This window comes from Trachemys scripta, chromosome 4, assembly GCF_013100865.1.
Source record: "Trachemys scripta elegans isolate TJP31775 chromosome 4, CAS_Tse_1.0, whole genome shotgun sequence".
In the NCBI taxonomy this organism is placed as follows: domain Eukaryota; kingdom Metazoa; phylum Chordata; order Testudines; family Emydidae; genus Trachemys; species Trachemys scripta.
In genome coordinates this window covers 110,370,662-110,387,931 of record NC_048301.1, presented here as the reverse complement: position 1 = coordinate 110,387,931, position 17,270 = coordinate 110,370,662, and the positions used below count along the sequence as shown (strand labels likewise).

The following is a 17,270-nucleotide window of genomic DNA, read 5'->3' as shown; positions in this document are numbered from 1 at the left end:
CATCAGGTTCATCATTCTTGTTATAAATTAAGAATCTGAGGAGGATCCCTTTGTGTGAGGCCACACCAGTTTCTGATGCCTAAGCTTAGCCATGGTGGAACAGCTTGACTATTTGGAAGTCACTTGTAACTTGTGGACTGAATGTGGGATTGGAGGCTAGGCATTCCCTGAGTTCTAATCCTCTGCTGCTGTCTTGCTAGGTTGCTCTGGATAGACATTTCCCTGTTATCCCCATCTAGAAAATGAAGGTGAAACTTATTTTAACCTACCATAGAGGGATGTTGGGAGGATAACTTGGTTAAATAGGAGCTGCAAAGCAAAACCTTTTTGTTTTTGCACTTCGCTCCTTCATGATGTTTAAATTCAGCCTCATAAGCTCATTTGCTTGCTTTAAATTTCCTTAAAATGTGACGCCTGCTGCAGTGGTTTCTAAGAGAATTTGGCTGGCAAATGAGAGTAGGGCCAAACCAGGATTAAGTCTGGTCAGAATGTGTTCTTAAAACTTTTTTTCCTCCATTGACACTGGCTGACCAAAGAGTATGTCTATACTCGGGTTTTTTGCCCAACATTTCCCACAGTCATTACTGAATGCTAGTGTAGACAAGGCTCCAGGCAAGCAACAATGTATTTAAACACCATGTCCGCTCATCCTGCTTGTATCAAGTCTCTGACACATTGCTTAAATGTTACATTGGAAAAATCCCTAGTGTAGATGAGGCTTGTTAGAAACTTTTATCCAAACAAAGGTAAGGCTCTGGGGTAAGACCAGTGAGCTCATTTTACCCTGTGACCTTTGTTAGGATTTTAACCTCTGGTATCTGGAGATTAATGGCAGGGAATGTTAGCTCTGTCCATCTTCTTTTAAAAATAAGTAATTTAATAAAAAAAAAAGCAATAAGAGGAATTTAACACGTATTCCTTATGGTATAAGGAATTAGAGGTTTGGTTTTTTTTTTTTACAGGGGGGATTTGATTCTAGGTTTTTTTTTTTTTACAGGGGGGATTTGATTGCCAATGTGTGACCACAATTTCATGAGTTAACATCACCACTTTAGTGCTCCAGAATGGGCATAAGGGAAAGATCTGTGCTGCTGTATGTAACAAACATTGGGGCCCATATTCTTACCTTTATACTGTATGCGTGGAGTTCCCATTAATATCATCAGTGGGAGTTCTGTGCAGAGGATGGAGAAGGGAATATGTCCCATTGTATGTGTTAAGTATCAGAGGGGTAGCAGTGTTAGTCTGGATCTGAAAAAAGCAAAAGAGAGTCCTGTGGCACCTTAGAGACTAACAGACATATTGGAGCATAAGCTTTCGTGGATGAATACCCACTTCGTCAGACGCATGTGGTGGAAATTTATGCTTATGCTCCAATACGTCTGTTAGTCTCTAAGGTGCCACAGGACTCTTTATTGTATGTGTTGTGTTTCGCAGAGCTGTTAGCCTGTGTTCTTCCTGCGTTGTCCTGGGAGTAGTAGTTTGGGGAGCCTGTTGCGAAGCACATAGGGCACAGATTGAATCAAATCAGAAGGGAAATATGCATGTAATTTAGCCCTGGGGATAAGTATCATGTGTCTTCACCAGAAACTCTGCCTTCTGGGTTTACTCTTAAATTTAACCAAACTGAAAGGTTTGTTCCCTGAATGTAATGCTGTGTTTTTTAAGGTAGTTTTAGGAAGGCAGTAAACAGGTTTGAAGTAAATCAAAGGAATTTGGGATCTGCTTAGTTGAGAAACAGGTGTAAGATTTCAGTGGCGGTTGTGAGGTATGTGTAGTACCACTGCACAGAGCTCCAGATGGGGGTGGGGTGTGTGTGTGTGTGTGTGTGTGGGGCGGGAAGGGGCTGTGTGTGTGTGTGTGTGTGTGTGTGTGTGTGTTGAATTCTTGTCATTTCTCTGAGCTGAGAAAACGTCCCACCCTTGGGTCACAGTATTTCTGGACCAGTAGCAAGGAAAACGTGGTGCATAGGAAATAGCATCTGCTGGAAATAGCTCAGATGCCATTGACTTCACTGGGATCAGGTTCAGATTCCTCCTCCTCTTCTTTTGCATGGCTCTCAATGGACGTAACTAACAAACCAAATCACCCCAGCTCTTTTATTAACAGCTTCAAAAAACCTCACAGAACTTGATGATGGATTGAGCTGTGCATAGCTGCAAATTATATATCTGCGCACACATGCACATACACTATAGAGTGTGTGTGTGATGTGGGTGATTTCTGGGTAGTCATGGGCAGCTTGCAATCATTCAAACATGGCAACGTTCTCTAGAATTATTTAAATAGGGGGTTTGTATCTCTCATGGTATTATTTATTCCAGTTAAAGTTAAGAGATTTTTTTTTCAATTTATTGCATTTGCATCTTCAAAACTGTTTTTAAAAAAAGGTGGCAGGGCAAGAGGGGGAGGGGGAAAGGTTCAGACATTTGTAGCCTCTTTTCCTAAAATGAATGAAAATGCAAGACATTCCTCTGTTTCCCACTGCGTCAGATGTTTGGAGATGCTAGAATGCTACACCTTTGTGAAGGATTTTGGGTCTGAAAAGATTTTTACTACCACCACAATGTAGCAACCTCTATTTACCCCCCCGCCCTTTCCTCCCTCAAAAGTCCTTCTCCTCATATCATGTTGTTTGGTTATAGAAAAACGTTCTTTTAGTTTGCCAAAGTGGGTTTGTTAGGTGCCTTGATTATTTCGTGCCCAACTGAAAACACATTTAAGGAACCTGAGAGTCAGAAAATGCTGAGCACCTGCCCTTTGAAAATCAGGCCCTTTTAATTATCTCAAGTTGGGCACCTAGGAGTAGAGGCACTCACAATCACCAGTCACTTTTAAAAAATTGCTGTTTTATAGCTCATTTATCCTTTAGTGCTAAGACTGGGCACAACTAGATGGGAGTGGTGATGTCTGTGTGGCAGGTATGGATTGCAGTACACCTCTAACCTGATATAACGCTGTCCTCGGGAACCAAACATCTTACCGCGTTATAGGTGAAACCGCATTATATCGAACTTGCTTTGATCTGCCGGAGTGCGCAGCCTCCCCCCCTTTCCCCCAGAGCACTGCTTTACCGCGTTATATCCGAATTCGTGTTATATCGGGTCGCGTTATATCGGGGTAGAGGTGTATATAGTGGTCTGGTTGGACTTTGTCACTCTATAGAGAAGTAAAATAAATTCCAGTTCTTGTGATTTCTTGAAGTTCATACTCCCTGCGAAGAAAACAATGGAGGCTGCTCTCACCTTTGCCTGCTGTCTCCCAGAGACCCCTTCTACAGCTGTGCCTGTCCCACTGGAGTGCAGCTGGAAGATGATGGCAAGACCTGTAAAGCAGGTAAGGCTCTTCTTGTCTTTCTACAGTAGCAGCTTTGGCTGCTTAATAGTTCAATATTAAGGTTTGAATAAAGAGGGTCTGTTTGAGATGCTCAGATCTAAGTCAAAATGCTTAAGATAAGGACTCTATGATTCCATAAACAACGTGCTCAGCTCTTTGGGTATGGATGGAGTAATATATATAGTTGGATAAGCAACTGCACCAACTCTTGGAAATATCTCCCATACCATTCTGTTTATTCACTTATAAAACACACATCTGCATTTCAAGTGTCTTCTGTCTGGTATGTATGAAGAGAAACTACGTATCTTATAGGTAAAGCATTGGACTGGGAACTGGATTCAGTTCCTGCCTCTGCTACATATTTCCCGTGTAACCTTGGTCATGTCACTTACATTTTGTCTGCACAGAAAGTTATTCTGAAATAACCATTCCTGATTAACTCCATGTGTGGATGCTCTTATTCCAAATTAATCAGGACTAGTTAATCCTCTTTAAATTTACACTCTGCCTTATTCCAAGTCTGCCTTATTCAAGTCAATGGGTGCCAATTCAGATGCCACTGATAACTAGTCCATTGCTCTTCAAAACATGAATGGGAGAAGAGAGAGAGGATCATATGTGGAAAGTCTACATATGTACTCTGACTGAGGGCCTCACTGTTTGAAATCATGCTAAATAACCAGTTTGAGTAGACCCTTAATAACGTACCAGGGTTGAAGAGGGGCTTGATTGGTTTCATTTCCCGGATTTTTCCTAATTTCTCTGGAGAGTGGAGGGGCTCAGCGTTCACAAGTTTAGGAGACAATTTTTGTGCCTGATTTTCAGAAGCACTGAGCACCCAAAGTCACCCGTTTGGACCAAAGCTTCCCTCTTGTAAAATGGAAATGGTAATACTTCTCTATTTCACAGTGGCACTGGGAATAAATGCGCCCTCAGGTACTATGGGGATGCTGCACATATAAGTACCCACATAGCTGTGTTGCATCTATCTTTTCCAAAAATGGCATGCTTCTGCCATAGCAGAAGTAAAGACCAATGATTCCCTTTAGTTTATTGCCAGTGTGGGAGGTGTAGAAATATCTGTTGTAATTCTGAGTAGTGGTTCAGGCTGTGATTCTCAATTTGTGTCCCGCTGACTATTAATGATTCACAGAACCCTTCTGAGTGGTCTATGCAGATGCTTCTATCACACTTTTTGTGCTAGTATTCCATTTTCAGTGGCACTTCAGAGTGCTTACGTGTGCTTTTCTGAAATGAGGCCCGTTAGAGGGAAGCCATTGCAGGACCATGTTTTTCTCAGCTGGGCAATGGACTTAAAGGTAGAGGTTTGTTCCCTTGTATTCATTGGTCAGTAGTTGCTGCTGTGATGGAGGGGCAACTCAGCTGTTACCTTTTGGCTGTATCCTAAAGAACAATGTTTTTGACGTGTTTTGGGAACTCATGTGGCGGGACAGTTGCTTGAATCCAGGTCTTTGTGTTACTCTGCAGTTAAGCCACTGTGCCAACCTCAGATTTAATTAGTTATAATGGAATGATCCATACAGAAAAATGCCAAATTAAGATTTAAACCAGTAATGCTATTTCTCTACTGCTGAAGATGAATAGTCCCTTTCTTCCCTCTGGGACAGCTCTTTGTGGAGAGATGTATGAAGTAATTATGCTAGGAAATTTTCATCACTCTGCCTCATTCGTGTTTTCATGCATTATGTTTAATTGAAAAAAAGTAAGGCAAGGCTTTGTGCCAGAAGTCTTGTGAAATTTGCTCTCTTAGACAATGTGAACTAGAGAAAATTATCTAAGTAAGAAACTAGAGAGAGATCTCATGATGAAATTCCAAAGTTAGATGTGAGATGCCACATATGAGGTTTACTTAAGAGGCAATAGTTGGGGGCTAATAGTACAACAGTAGCAGTGTTTCAGTAAAGTATAAGTCACACAGATTGTTGGGAAAAATCTTGATTTTATTATTCAGGAAGTTTGACTTTTAAAAAGTGAATTTAATATTTATAAAAATGAGAGATTAACATTCCTAGCTAGAGCCAAGAAATAGTGCTTAGTGCTAGCTTCTTGCATGCACAGTTCAGCCAATAAATCATAGAATATCAGGGTTGGAAGGGACCTCAGGAGGTCATCTAGACCAAGCCCCTGCTCAAAGTAGGACCAACCCCCAGACAGATTTTTTTCCCTAGATCCTTAAATGGCCCCCTCAAGGATTGAACTCACAACCCTGGGTTTAGCAGGCCAATGCTCAAACCACTGAGCTATCCTTCCCCCAAACCTCAGTCCTGGACTGAAAGACTTGCTGCTATCATAGAATTGGGGGGTTTTAGCATATTTTGCCAATGCACGCAGTAGTGCAATCATTTTCTGATGCTGGTTAATATCCATTGGCATTACGGTAAGCTCAACAAACTCCTTTCACTCATGAAGTAAGGCAGGATTTGAACCCAAGTCTCCAGGGTTGAAAGGCCATTTTCATTAACTCTTCCTGCTGTATTTGAAATGCTTCCAAGGTAATTCTTGGGTCTGCTGAAAGACCTTTATTTTTCCCCTTGCAGTATAAGAAAGATTTAAAAACATTGCTGAATGTTCAAGACAAATGTTTTTTTTAAATACTCATACAGATTTGTTTTTGGCAGTAGTAAAACATTTGTTTTGTGCAGTTGGCACTTTGGCTAATGGCACAAAAATAACTGACTTTTTAGCCTATGCTTGTATCTTTCCATTGTTGGGCCAGACACTCTGTCAAGGATTTTCTGTCAAAAGGGGGCAAAAAATTTGGATGGGAACAGGAAATTTGATTTTGCATAAGAATGTGGCCTTTTGGTTCAGTTTTATGGATTATTTTTTTCCCAAGCTCTGCATCTTTTGTGATCCTGTCTGCCTTATGCCAACATCCACATGCTTCTCTTTCCACTCTTATTAATTAACTCCTTGGTGGCAAGAAGCTGACTTTTTATTCCTTGCATGGATTCTTGGCGTAGATAAGGGTAGTACTAGGAACTGCGGACATGAAAGAATTAACCATGTCTTCGTTTTATCGCTTGTTAGTTTCGGTAAAAATTTCAAAAGTGCCAAAGTCACTTAAGACTGGAAGTCCCAATCACTGTCAATGGTACTTTTGGGATAAAAATGGTACTCGAAATCCTGAAAGAGAGTGTTTGCATGGGGAGTTATACTGCATAGCTATAGCCAGGTAGTTGTACTGTATAGCTATGCTGCTAAGTTTTCCCATGTAGACAAACCCACAGGCTCCTAAATCACATAAGCATCCTTAAAGATTTTATCCTTTGAGATTAGGCGAATACAAGTATGTGAGAACTATTGGTTCTGCAGTTCTTTGTTGAGACGGTGTTGTCTGGGGGGAATGAGCCCAGGGTTGGGAATCTGTAGATCCTGAGTTCAAGTGGGGGCTCTGCCACTGACTTGCTTGTGACCCTGGGCAAACTACTTCAACTTTGTTTTTACCCTTCAGTAAAATGGGGATAATGCTGCTTTACCTACCTACCTACCTTACAGCGGTCCAGTGAGGATTAACTAGTTAATGCCTGTTCAATACTTTGTCCATGTAACATGCTATATGCATGCTTGCTATTTTTATCTTTAGAATGTCCATTTTCTCATGTTACCATTCTGGAATTGTGGGTGAGGTTGTAATGTCACAACAAAAGGGTAGGATAAGTTGTGATTAACTTATGTTAGGTTCTTTGTCACTACTTTCTGTTGAGAAAATGCTGTGTATGCTGCTCGTGCCGATGTTACTAAACAGTTTAAAAAATGTAGATGCCTCTGTCCCAAATATCACAGTCAAAGCCAGTGGGTAAATTACAAGTCAATATTGGATGTTACAGAAATGGGAGTAAAATAGAGACCCACAAGATATGGCATGTATGCAGTGAGACTCTAATAACTTTTTGATTAATACTATGGTGCATCTATAACTGTTGCTATTCTGCTGAGTCAGTAGGTGAAATGTTTATTATTCTCTTGTTTTTCCTTTCTGTATTGTGTTGTACTTGTAGCCTGGTTTTCCTCTTACATTTCCAGCTCTATACAGTTACATTATTTGACAAATCAAAATATCATAAAAAGATTCCAACTCTGTGGTGAATGCCATTTATTAATAATAATAAATATAAAATATGGGGAGAGTTTGGAACGCTGACACTGAGCACAAGAAGCTGTCCAGGAAAGTGTAGTTGCTTAAAGTGGTGTTTGCTGCTCCGGTGTTGCCTCATTCCAGGCATAAGAGAATAAAAGTCTGTTTTGCTTTGTTTGTGTATGGTGTTTTCTTTATTCATTGACAACATGACAAGTGCTTCCTAGCACCCAGAGAACCGCTGTGTAGAAGAGTCTGCAATACAAGAACAGGGTTTGTTTTTATGTTTTTAAAAGGAAAAAAAGCCACATTGAAAAGTTAAAACAAAGCCCCAGTCACCTGAAACTTTTGCAAGGGTATGATTTCCCCCTCGCCCCCTCTGCATCACCCCAGGCCACAAAAGCGGAATTGTAAAAGCACAATGTGCAGTAGTTGAAATCTGGTTTCCAGGTATGAGCCGTTTGATGCCCGAAAGGAACAATTTTAACCAAGTTATGAACAACTGAAAAAAGGATTTGGAGTGGAATGCCAACCATAACTATATCTGGGATTTGAACAGTTTATGGAATGTGGATTCTATTAGAAGCAAATGCTGTAATAAAAGAAGTTCAAAGAGGCTGACTTGACTAAAAAGATGTACTAATTATTTAAGCACCGTAACTTATTATAGAGTAATATTTTATCCTCGGTAGCCAACACAATGCTTTTATTGTATTAAAATAAGCAGCTTTTTTAGATTTGGTGGGGATGGGTAGGGTAGGGGTTTTTGGTAAATATCTTTACCTCACAAGACTGAAAAATTGGGTTAAATTTTCAGACAAGTTAAGTATGGAATTCTCACCTTAAAAATATATGAATTTTCTGAGCAGAAGGGGCCATCGTTGTCATCTAACCGGACCTTCTGCATAACACAGGCCATAGAATTACGCCCAGTAATTTCTGCGTCAAGCCTATAACATGTGCTTGAGCTATACCATACCTTTTAGAAAAAGTTCCAGTCTTGATGTAAAGATTCAAAATGCATGTATAATTGCATCTAATTAGCCTTTCACTCATGCAGTTACCCAAACTGCATGCCTATCTTAGGTCTGCCTTATTAACTCTTCAAGTCCTTATTTAAGTTACTTTCTGACATGAATGATTAAAGCCCTGAAAAGCAAGTTCTCCTTTCCCTTTTCTTAAGAGACATTTTATAAACATACATATTCTACACTTCAGAGCAAAGCATAGTTTGGATCAATTACCACTACAATCCAAGAGTGGCAAACAAGCTGTTGGAAAGGCAAAGATGAGCAGAGTTGCCTCAGTTTTTAAGTTAGAAATGTTGGGTAATTTTCTGTTTGCAGCCTGATCCTTTCAGTGCTATGTTGAATCACAACAGTGCTGAATTTAATGCTTGTATTTAAAACGTCAAACTTATAATCTCCTTCTTTAGAAACAAAAGTGTTCTAATCTCTGAGTCACAAATTCATCACCGAGGATTCCTTTCAAGAAGCTCTCCTCTGTTCTCCCTCACGCCCCGGAGGGTCCCTGGGTGAAACTCTTTACTAGGTTGTTTTGTTGACTTAAAAGTAGTTTAAAATGTTAGGAGAAAGCCAAGCAGATACGTTCATGGCTTATGTTGTGTCTCTGATAGGAGGAGCCATTTGTCCCTCTTACTCTGTATTGCAAACAGTTCTGAGAAGTGGTATAAATCACATGGCATCTGAATACAGTGAGGCATTTTTTTAGAATGGGTTCTTTCTCCTTATCCTTGCAGGCGTCATTCTCCTGAATTGCTTTCCCTGCTGTGGTGCGTGACAAGCAAGAGTTGCATGTCCACTTCTACTACCACTCTGGCGCTCCAGTTTGCTGTTGTCTTATAATGACTCCTGTTGCCGTCCGTCCTTGTAGTGTGGTCCTTCCTTCTTCCATGTGACGTAGGCAGAGTTGCGCATTCAGAATGTTGAACGTTTCTTTTGTGGCTTGTCCACATGACTCAGTTTAATGATGTTCAAATGTGATTGTGAAGAGAGTAGATCATGGCATAGCGTTTTCAACATTGTCGGCGAATTGTGATTAAACCCTGGTCCCAGTAGGGTCCCACACTCAATTGCCACAGCCATATCCTCATCTCCTTCCAAGATTGGGTTCCTTTTTATAAACAATGTTCAGCTGCCTATATCTCTCTCAGTTCTGGAAAATGCATCTTTTCTTTTTTGCAGTCTTCAGTGTTGTTGGCATAAAAATATTGCTGCTGGCTTTTTACGTAAACTTTAGAATTTTCATCTATTCCATAAAAGTGGGAATAGCCCGTTTTCCCCATAAATGGTCATTTTAACGTCTTCATTTCTGTTCTTCCCCAAAGTGGCCCTCTTCTTTCACAAGCTTGCTTTGCTATTTCGAAGGATCCCATTCTCATTGCAAGATAATTTCTTATATCTTCTGATACCATATAAGCCAATTGTAGCTTCAGTTAACTAAAATTACTTTTATTGAATGAAAAACCCAAGGCTATAGTAACTTATATAAAATAATATATAACTTATATATAATAAGTATAATAAAATAGATCAAGTACAGAGTGAACAGCCTTTTGACAAGCTGCTACCCAGTTTGCTTGTTCAGCTCAGTCTGTATTCCGGCTGTAACTAACTTGTAAATTAAAGGTGTAGTAACTAGAAAACAGCCCAGATCCTCAGCTGGCATAACTTAACATGGCTGTATTGACTTCAGTGGAGCAAAACTAGGTGAGAACTAGCTCAGAGTCAAAATAGCTTCTTGACGTTACAACACAAGTTTAAAATATTATTTTTACTTTAAGTTGATACATTGAATTTTGTTTAACAATACTGTAGCAAATTATTTTGTTAAAGTATTTCTGTGAAAATTTGTATTAAGCATATAACTTTATTACAATTGTTGCTCAGCTTAACTGTAACATATATCATTAGTTTTTGATCTGTTTTATTAAATTAATGTAAACATAAGATTCATTCCTTTCTTTTTGTGTCTAGATATTTCAGGAGCGGGAGTTTCAGGTTTCTTCAAAGATGAGGGTTTTTTTTGTTATCCTACAGGATGTACATATTTGGCGCTCTCATATTAGGCAATTTTGTTGCCACTCCTTTTTATCTATCCATCTATGACTAGAAGCTTTTTTGCATTTCTAGAGCCTGTTTTGTCATGAATACTGTTTTATAATGAGTTCTTTCTGAGTTTTTGTTACACCAACTAATCCAGAGTCATCGCCAGGTAAACGTCAATACTTGGTTAAATGTGGTATCATAGTATTTCATTTAATATTGTGCAAAATTTCCCCAAAGGAAGAATTCTGTGTATTTATCTGGGCAGTCTAAGCTCTGACCTAAACAAACTCTAGGATGTCCAGTGTATACTATTTATTCTCCTTCTTTGCATGGAAAGCCTTCAGAATTCTTACCCTGTTTATAGTGACTGAAGGCAGAAACAGATCTGTTGCTCAAGGCAGGGTGAGAGTGGCCATATTGTTGAAGGCCCTATAGATTTGGTTTTGTCCTAGCAGCTGTAGGCAGGTTCAACTTTGTAACCATTTTCTACCGTGTTATATTACGTCTAATTTAAAATAGCCCACATGCTTGCTTTCTCAAGCAGAGCCTTAACAAATGTAGCAGTGTGTTATATAAAATAGAACTAAAGTGAGTCGTTGGCGTGAGAAAAAGCTAAGGACATATCACATCAGCACACTTCACCAGCCACTGTCTTTTAGTGCTAAATCCAGGCCCTGGTCTTTATCTTTAAGGCCCTCATCAGCTTAGTACCCGATTTAATAAAAAACTATGTCTTCATTCATGACTTTCCAAGACAGCTGTGCTCCTTTGGGACAACATGCCTGACATTACCCAGGGGGAAGCTCTCAGGAGCCAGGGGGCTTGATTACATAAGTCATCAAGAGATACATTTGGTTACTGTGACTGATTGGCTAAAAATCATTCACACATCTCGTATGTGCTTAGACACCCCTTTATCTCCCACTACGCACCTACTTCTTTGTTCTGCTTTTTATTTCATAAGCTCTTTGGGCTGCAGGGTCTGTCATTTGACTGTGTACGGTGCCTAGAACATTGGGGTCCAACATGATTGAAGCCTCTGGCCGCTGCTACAATATAAATTTAAATAAGACTGAGACTATCTTCAGGGAATGCAGTAAGGCTGCAAAAGTTCTTCTATAGTAACCAAAGACAAGGAATTACAACAGCACAAACAAGAAGAAAATAAGTGCCCCGTGAAATAACAGTAAGGAAGAGCTACTGAACCAAGAAAGGCGAACAGTAAAAGCCTGGGATTGAGAGAACAAAGTCAGTAGAAAATGTACTGTAAGGAAAATACCCACAGAGGGATGGTCTAGATGACCTAACGGGTCCTTTTTGTCTCCAATTTGGATGACTTTATGGAAGTAGTATATGAAATGATCCTGTAGTTTTCCAGTATGGCCTTTGTGTAGAAGACTTAAGCCTGTTTCTTTCTTTGTGGCAAATTTATTTAACAGTGTCAAAGTAGCTACAGAAAGGTTGAGACACTGCTTTTATTTTTTAACCCCAATTTACAGTTGTTTATAACTTTCTCTATAATGTTTCCCTCTTGGATTGACATTTTTAATGGTTGGTGTTTGCTCCAAAGTGAATTTTCTGTGGACGCGTAATACTTGGAATGTAATAATGATAACACTTCAAAATTTATCTTCAAAGGACTGTATAAACATTAACCTCAAAGGGCTCATATGAGGTACGGAAGTATTCTTCCCATTTTATAGAGAAGGAAATTAAGGTGCAGAGAAATTGTGACTTGTCCAAGGCCACACAGAGAGTCAGTGACAGCTGGGATTAGCACTCAGGAGTACTCAGTTCCAGTAAATCCATTCCAGTAAACCAGTAAATCTGCCCCCAGTGCCTGGGTGTTCTGATCTGAGGGAATCAAGAATGTATCCTCTACATATCTTCTCTGTGGCTATTTTTGTCCTTTCCCGCCCCCCCAACGACTTTTTCCTTTAATGCAGTACTTTTATTGATTTACATGCTGATGGGTTTGACTACCAAACTTCTGCTGATCACCAAGTGGTTAGTGATAGGGGATGGTCGGGCCAATTTTAATACAGTGCTTACTTATTCTGAGTCAATAGGATGGGGAAAGGATGGGGAATTTTCATCTCTGTGCAGAACTTGAAGGTGATCTTTAGATTTTGCTGTTTCCTTGACAAGGAGCATACCCCATTTCTGGTGCCCAAGTTTCTTTGGAGATTTCTTGCCGTGATTTGTTCAGGACTGTCATTAAAATTCTTTAAGAAGGGATGTTTTTTCCTGGTTAGTGAAAACTTGTAGATGGGACTCTTGAATTATATATCCAGATGTGTCACCTCAAGTATATCACTTAATCTCTCTGAGTCAGTTTCCACATTTTTAAAGCGGAGGTAATATTGACCAGCCAAACTCAGAGGGAGTTGAAATTTACTTGTTAAGTGCTGTGAGATCTTTGGATGAAAGGTGCTGTAGAAGTGCAAAGTATTATTGCTCTTGGTTATGATTAATTACGTGTTAATGGTTGTGGCCATGAACATTGTGCTAATCACTATGTCTGATATTAATTGATTGGTATATTAATACTAGTTAGTATGAGTTTTAATGAATATTCTCAAGACCTCCAATTAATGATTGGACAGTCTTCTGGTTTTTGCCTCTGTCCATTACTAAAAATGGAAGAAGACAAGATGTATCCCATTTATTTTATTAAATGATTTAAAGATCATAGCGATAAAGATCATAGCTAAATCACATGTAGGTAGGCACAGGGAAAATTAACACTTATGGCAAGAGGAGGACATACAGAGCACAAACATGGCTCATTAACTGCTCCGTTTGCATGTTATACATGAATAACCTTGTCCACTATTACTTTTACTACTTCATTAACAGACATCTAGGGTAGCTATTTTCCCTGAACCTGCAAATTCCATTTCAGAAACAGTTATGGCACATACTCATTAGAAAAACAAACAAGGTATCCAACAAACGTTACATCTGATGAAGTCACCAACATGGAATGACTTACTCAGATGACAGAAAGCTGCTTCCCTCATACCAAGGGAAAGCTATTATAATCCAGGAGACAGGATTACCCCTGTCTAGGCCAAATGAGGGCACTTAGGACTCACTTTTTGTTAATTTTTATGCACTACTTTTCCCCTGCAGCTCTCTTCCTCAGTCAGATAAACCAGGCAAGTGTATCTCCTGTCTTCTGTGCTCTTATTGCTCCACCAGTTGTCTAAGAGGAAGTTCTCCTGCAGTGAGTGTCCCCAGCCCAAATCAGCCACCTTCATTTAGTAAATCAGTGTTCTGTTCACCCAGAGATTGAAGATAAATCAAATCTTCTGTACAGGGATATGTAGAGCTACTGGTAAACACCATGGCAGACTTTCTCTTATGTTTAAAAAAAAAAAAAATCCTTTTATGTAGACCCTAGCTATTAGCACAGCTTGATTCAGTTTCTCAAACATTTTTCAATTAGGTGGAAAAGTCTAAGAACAACAATACTGGGGCCCTACACATAGATCATAACACCAAAATGAAACCTCCTATCATAATCCCTGTCTTACTTCTCTCTTCCTGCAGTTGGACTGTTAAGAGCAGCTAATGCTGAACTTCATTGTGCTGAATGTTGTCATTGTTTTGAATATAAGCAAGATTATTAAATAGCACGGCAACTTTTTTTTTTTTTTTTTCACATTTATCATGATCTACACAGAATAACAAAGTTTGTTCTCTCCTGCATCATGCTTTGAAACTTTGCCAGGTAATTCATTGTGTTACTGGAACTAACAAGATCCTTTGCTCATCTGTGTGTGGTTTCTTGAAGTCTGGTTGGTTTATCTGGGGTGACGGGGTGTCTGTACTTGGATGGCTAGTAAAAGATTTGCTGACAACCTAAGTATTTGTAATGAACTATTTTTAAAATGTCACTTTCTTGTATGTCAATGCAGAACTAAGGTTTTTCCTATTTACAAGTTATCTGTTTTGCCTAGCAAAGTCATGGTTGTAAAAGAAGTTCCTAGTGACTAGATTGGAGGGGAAGGGAGAAGAAAATTTTAGGGGAAAAGAGACCCACAATGGAGCATTGTTCTATCCTGATTAGCAGACAGACAAATGGGAAAGGAATAGCATGGTGTTTTCTGGCATGGATTAGCAAAAGCAACCACTGCAGTCTACATTTGTTTAGGTTGGGTAATAAATTGGAGCATTTGTTACTGTATTATAGATGTCTTGTCACTTGTCAAATGTGAAGTGGGCCAAGGGGAGAATAAAAAAGGCTCTTGTCGAGCTGGTGAGATGGGCTACTTCGCTGCTGTCGGCTCTGATTGGAATTAATTTTGTAGATAGAATGCAGCTGCCATTTTCAGCATTGAAGCATGAATTTTTAATAATAACAGAAGCACAAAAGAAAAAAAATCCGAGCAAACACTATACCTAGTATGGGTGTTAAATTTTAAAATTAATGGATTAAAGGAGTGGAGGAAGTGGAACTCCATCCATAAAACAAAAAAGATCCCTCTGGTCTGTTTCTGCATGACTTCTTGTTAACTACAAAGAGAGAATATAGTGTTTGGGGAACGAGAATAAATGACCAGAGCTGTGTGTTGGTTTTTTTTAATTCCAGTATAGTTAGCATTTGCCTCTATATGCAAACCATTAAAATTCATGGGCTTGTATGGATGTTAGATTTACTCAAAAGTTGCACAGAAGTTTCTGCAGAAAGCTTCAGGGAGCGGGAAGCAAAAGAGATACTCAAGAATAATAAACAGCTTAAAGTTATACCAGTTGGAAAAATAAAACAGAAATTTGAACTTAGGGCATTACAGATTCCTTCAAAGTGGAAATTTCAAAGGGATCCCAGTTTTTCTAATGTAAAAAAGTTATCCTACATGATTTTGCATTGTAAAATGTCTATACCAAATGTGTGTGGTGGTATGCATACATTCCTTCCTTTTTTCCCTGTGGGCTCTGGTTGATAGAGATCTTTTTATATAGCATTACACCATGGTTTCACTTGCTGTGTTCGACTTTAAGCCTGTATTTCAGCCTCATATTTGAGTTGTTTCCATTTTGTATGTGAAAGCTTTTGTTTGTGTGATGCTGAACACATTCATGTTACAGTGGCTGATAATCCTATTAAGGGTTTCTTACTTGTATGGTTATGAAAGTGATTAATTTGATGGTGGTTTTAAAGATTCATTTGATTAAATGCTGTAACATTTGAATGTATTTAGACTGTTTCTAGTAGTGTAGACAGGTTCTAGAATGTCTAGTAATACACATTCAGCAATAGAGATGTTATACTATAAAATTTATTTAGTGTTTTGTATTTTCAAAGCACTCTTCTGAGATTAATGCTGAAAGTGCCTCTGTAAAAGGGATAGGCTCCCATTTTACAGAAAAGACTACCGAGGAAAAGAGGTGGTGTAATTTGCCCCAGGGTAGATTGGCAGAGGACCTGGAGGTTTTCCGCCTTCCTCTGCAGCATGGGGCGGGGGTCGCTAGCTGGAGGATTCTCTGCGACTTGAAGTCCTTAAATCACAGGATTTGGGGACTTCAACAGCTGAGTCAAGAGAAAGGGGGTGGGTCAGCTTTTGTGGCCTGCATCATGCGGGAGGTCAGACTAGATGATCATATTGGTCCCTTCTGACCTTAAAGTCTATAGTCTATGAGGTCACAGAGGTAACCAGGGTCAGGACTAAGATTAGTCTGCTACTCCTAATCCTGTGCTTCAAGCTCTAGGCTACGCCTCTCTCCTGCCTGTTCTTTCTAGCAGAAATTATTATTAAAACAAAATACATGCATAATAGCAATTACTAAGCTTTTCACAGAGGATGTTCAGTGTATGCACAGATTTTGTAACTATCTTAGTACTGAATGTCTGGCCAAGAACGATTATTCTTTACCAGCTTTCAGTCGGTGTAGATAACTTATTGAGAAACTTTAGTGGCACATGCTGCACTGCCTTCATCCACATGCCTCTGTTGTCTAAGGACCTAGATACATGGCTGTTAGGAGGATGGTTACAGAGCAATGTATCTTCATTAAGAACAGATGTAGCACAGCAGCATGGATTGTCAAACAGCCAACATATATAGGCCTAGCAGTTCACTTCAATAATGACACCTAGTTCTCATTACCCTAAGGCTGAGAAAATTGAAGTGCATCAGAATTCTAGCATGTATTAGCATCAGCCACTGTTGTGCTTTGACTGTACTGCATCAGATAAGGAGGGTTTCTTTGTGGAGTGTTAGGTAAACGAGAAAATAGTCCAGTGCTAAAGGAAATGGGAACTACACAAAAATGAGGAGGCTAGTTAAACAGAAATTAAAGAGTACAGTGCCAAAAGTGAAATCTCTGCAAGTTGCGTGGAAACTTTTTAAAGACACCATAATAGAGGCTCAACCTAAATGTATACCCCAAATTAAACAAACATAGTAAGAGAACCAAAAAAGAGCTGCCCAGGCTAAACAACAAAGTAAAAGAAGCAGTGAGAGGCAAAAAGGCATCCTTTAAAAAATGGAAATAAAATCCTAATGAGGAGAATAGAAAGGAGCATAAACTCTGGCAAATGAAGTGTAAAAATATAATTAGGAAGGCCAAAAAAGAATTTGAAGAACAGCTAGCCAAAGACTCAAAAAGTAATAGCAAATATTTTTTTACGTACATCAGAAGCAGGAAGCCTGCTAAAGAGCCAGTGGGGCTACTGGATGATCGAGATGCTAAAGGAGCTCTCAAGGACAATAAGACCATTGCGGAGAAACTAAATGAATTCTTTGCATCAGTCTTCA

The 17,270-nt window shown here is 39.3% G+C and overlaps 1 protein-coding gene across 2 annotated transcripts in view; it reads left to right on the top strand.

Annotated features, from left to right (window-relative positions):
- Positions 1-17,270, top strand: part of LRP5 (LDL receptor related protein 5) — a 276,227-nt gene that overhangs the window by 119,319 nt on the left and 139,638 nt on the right. For both annotated transcript variants that reach the window (XM_034770363.1, XM_034770362.1), the window contains exon 5: positions 3,205-3,336. In XM_034770363.1, the coding sequence (XP_034626254.1) occupies positions 3,205-3,336 (132 nt within the window). The remainder of the gene's footprint in view (positions 1-3,204; positions 3,337-17,270) is intronic.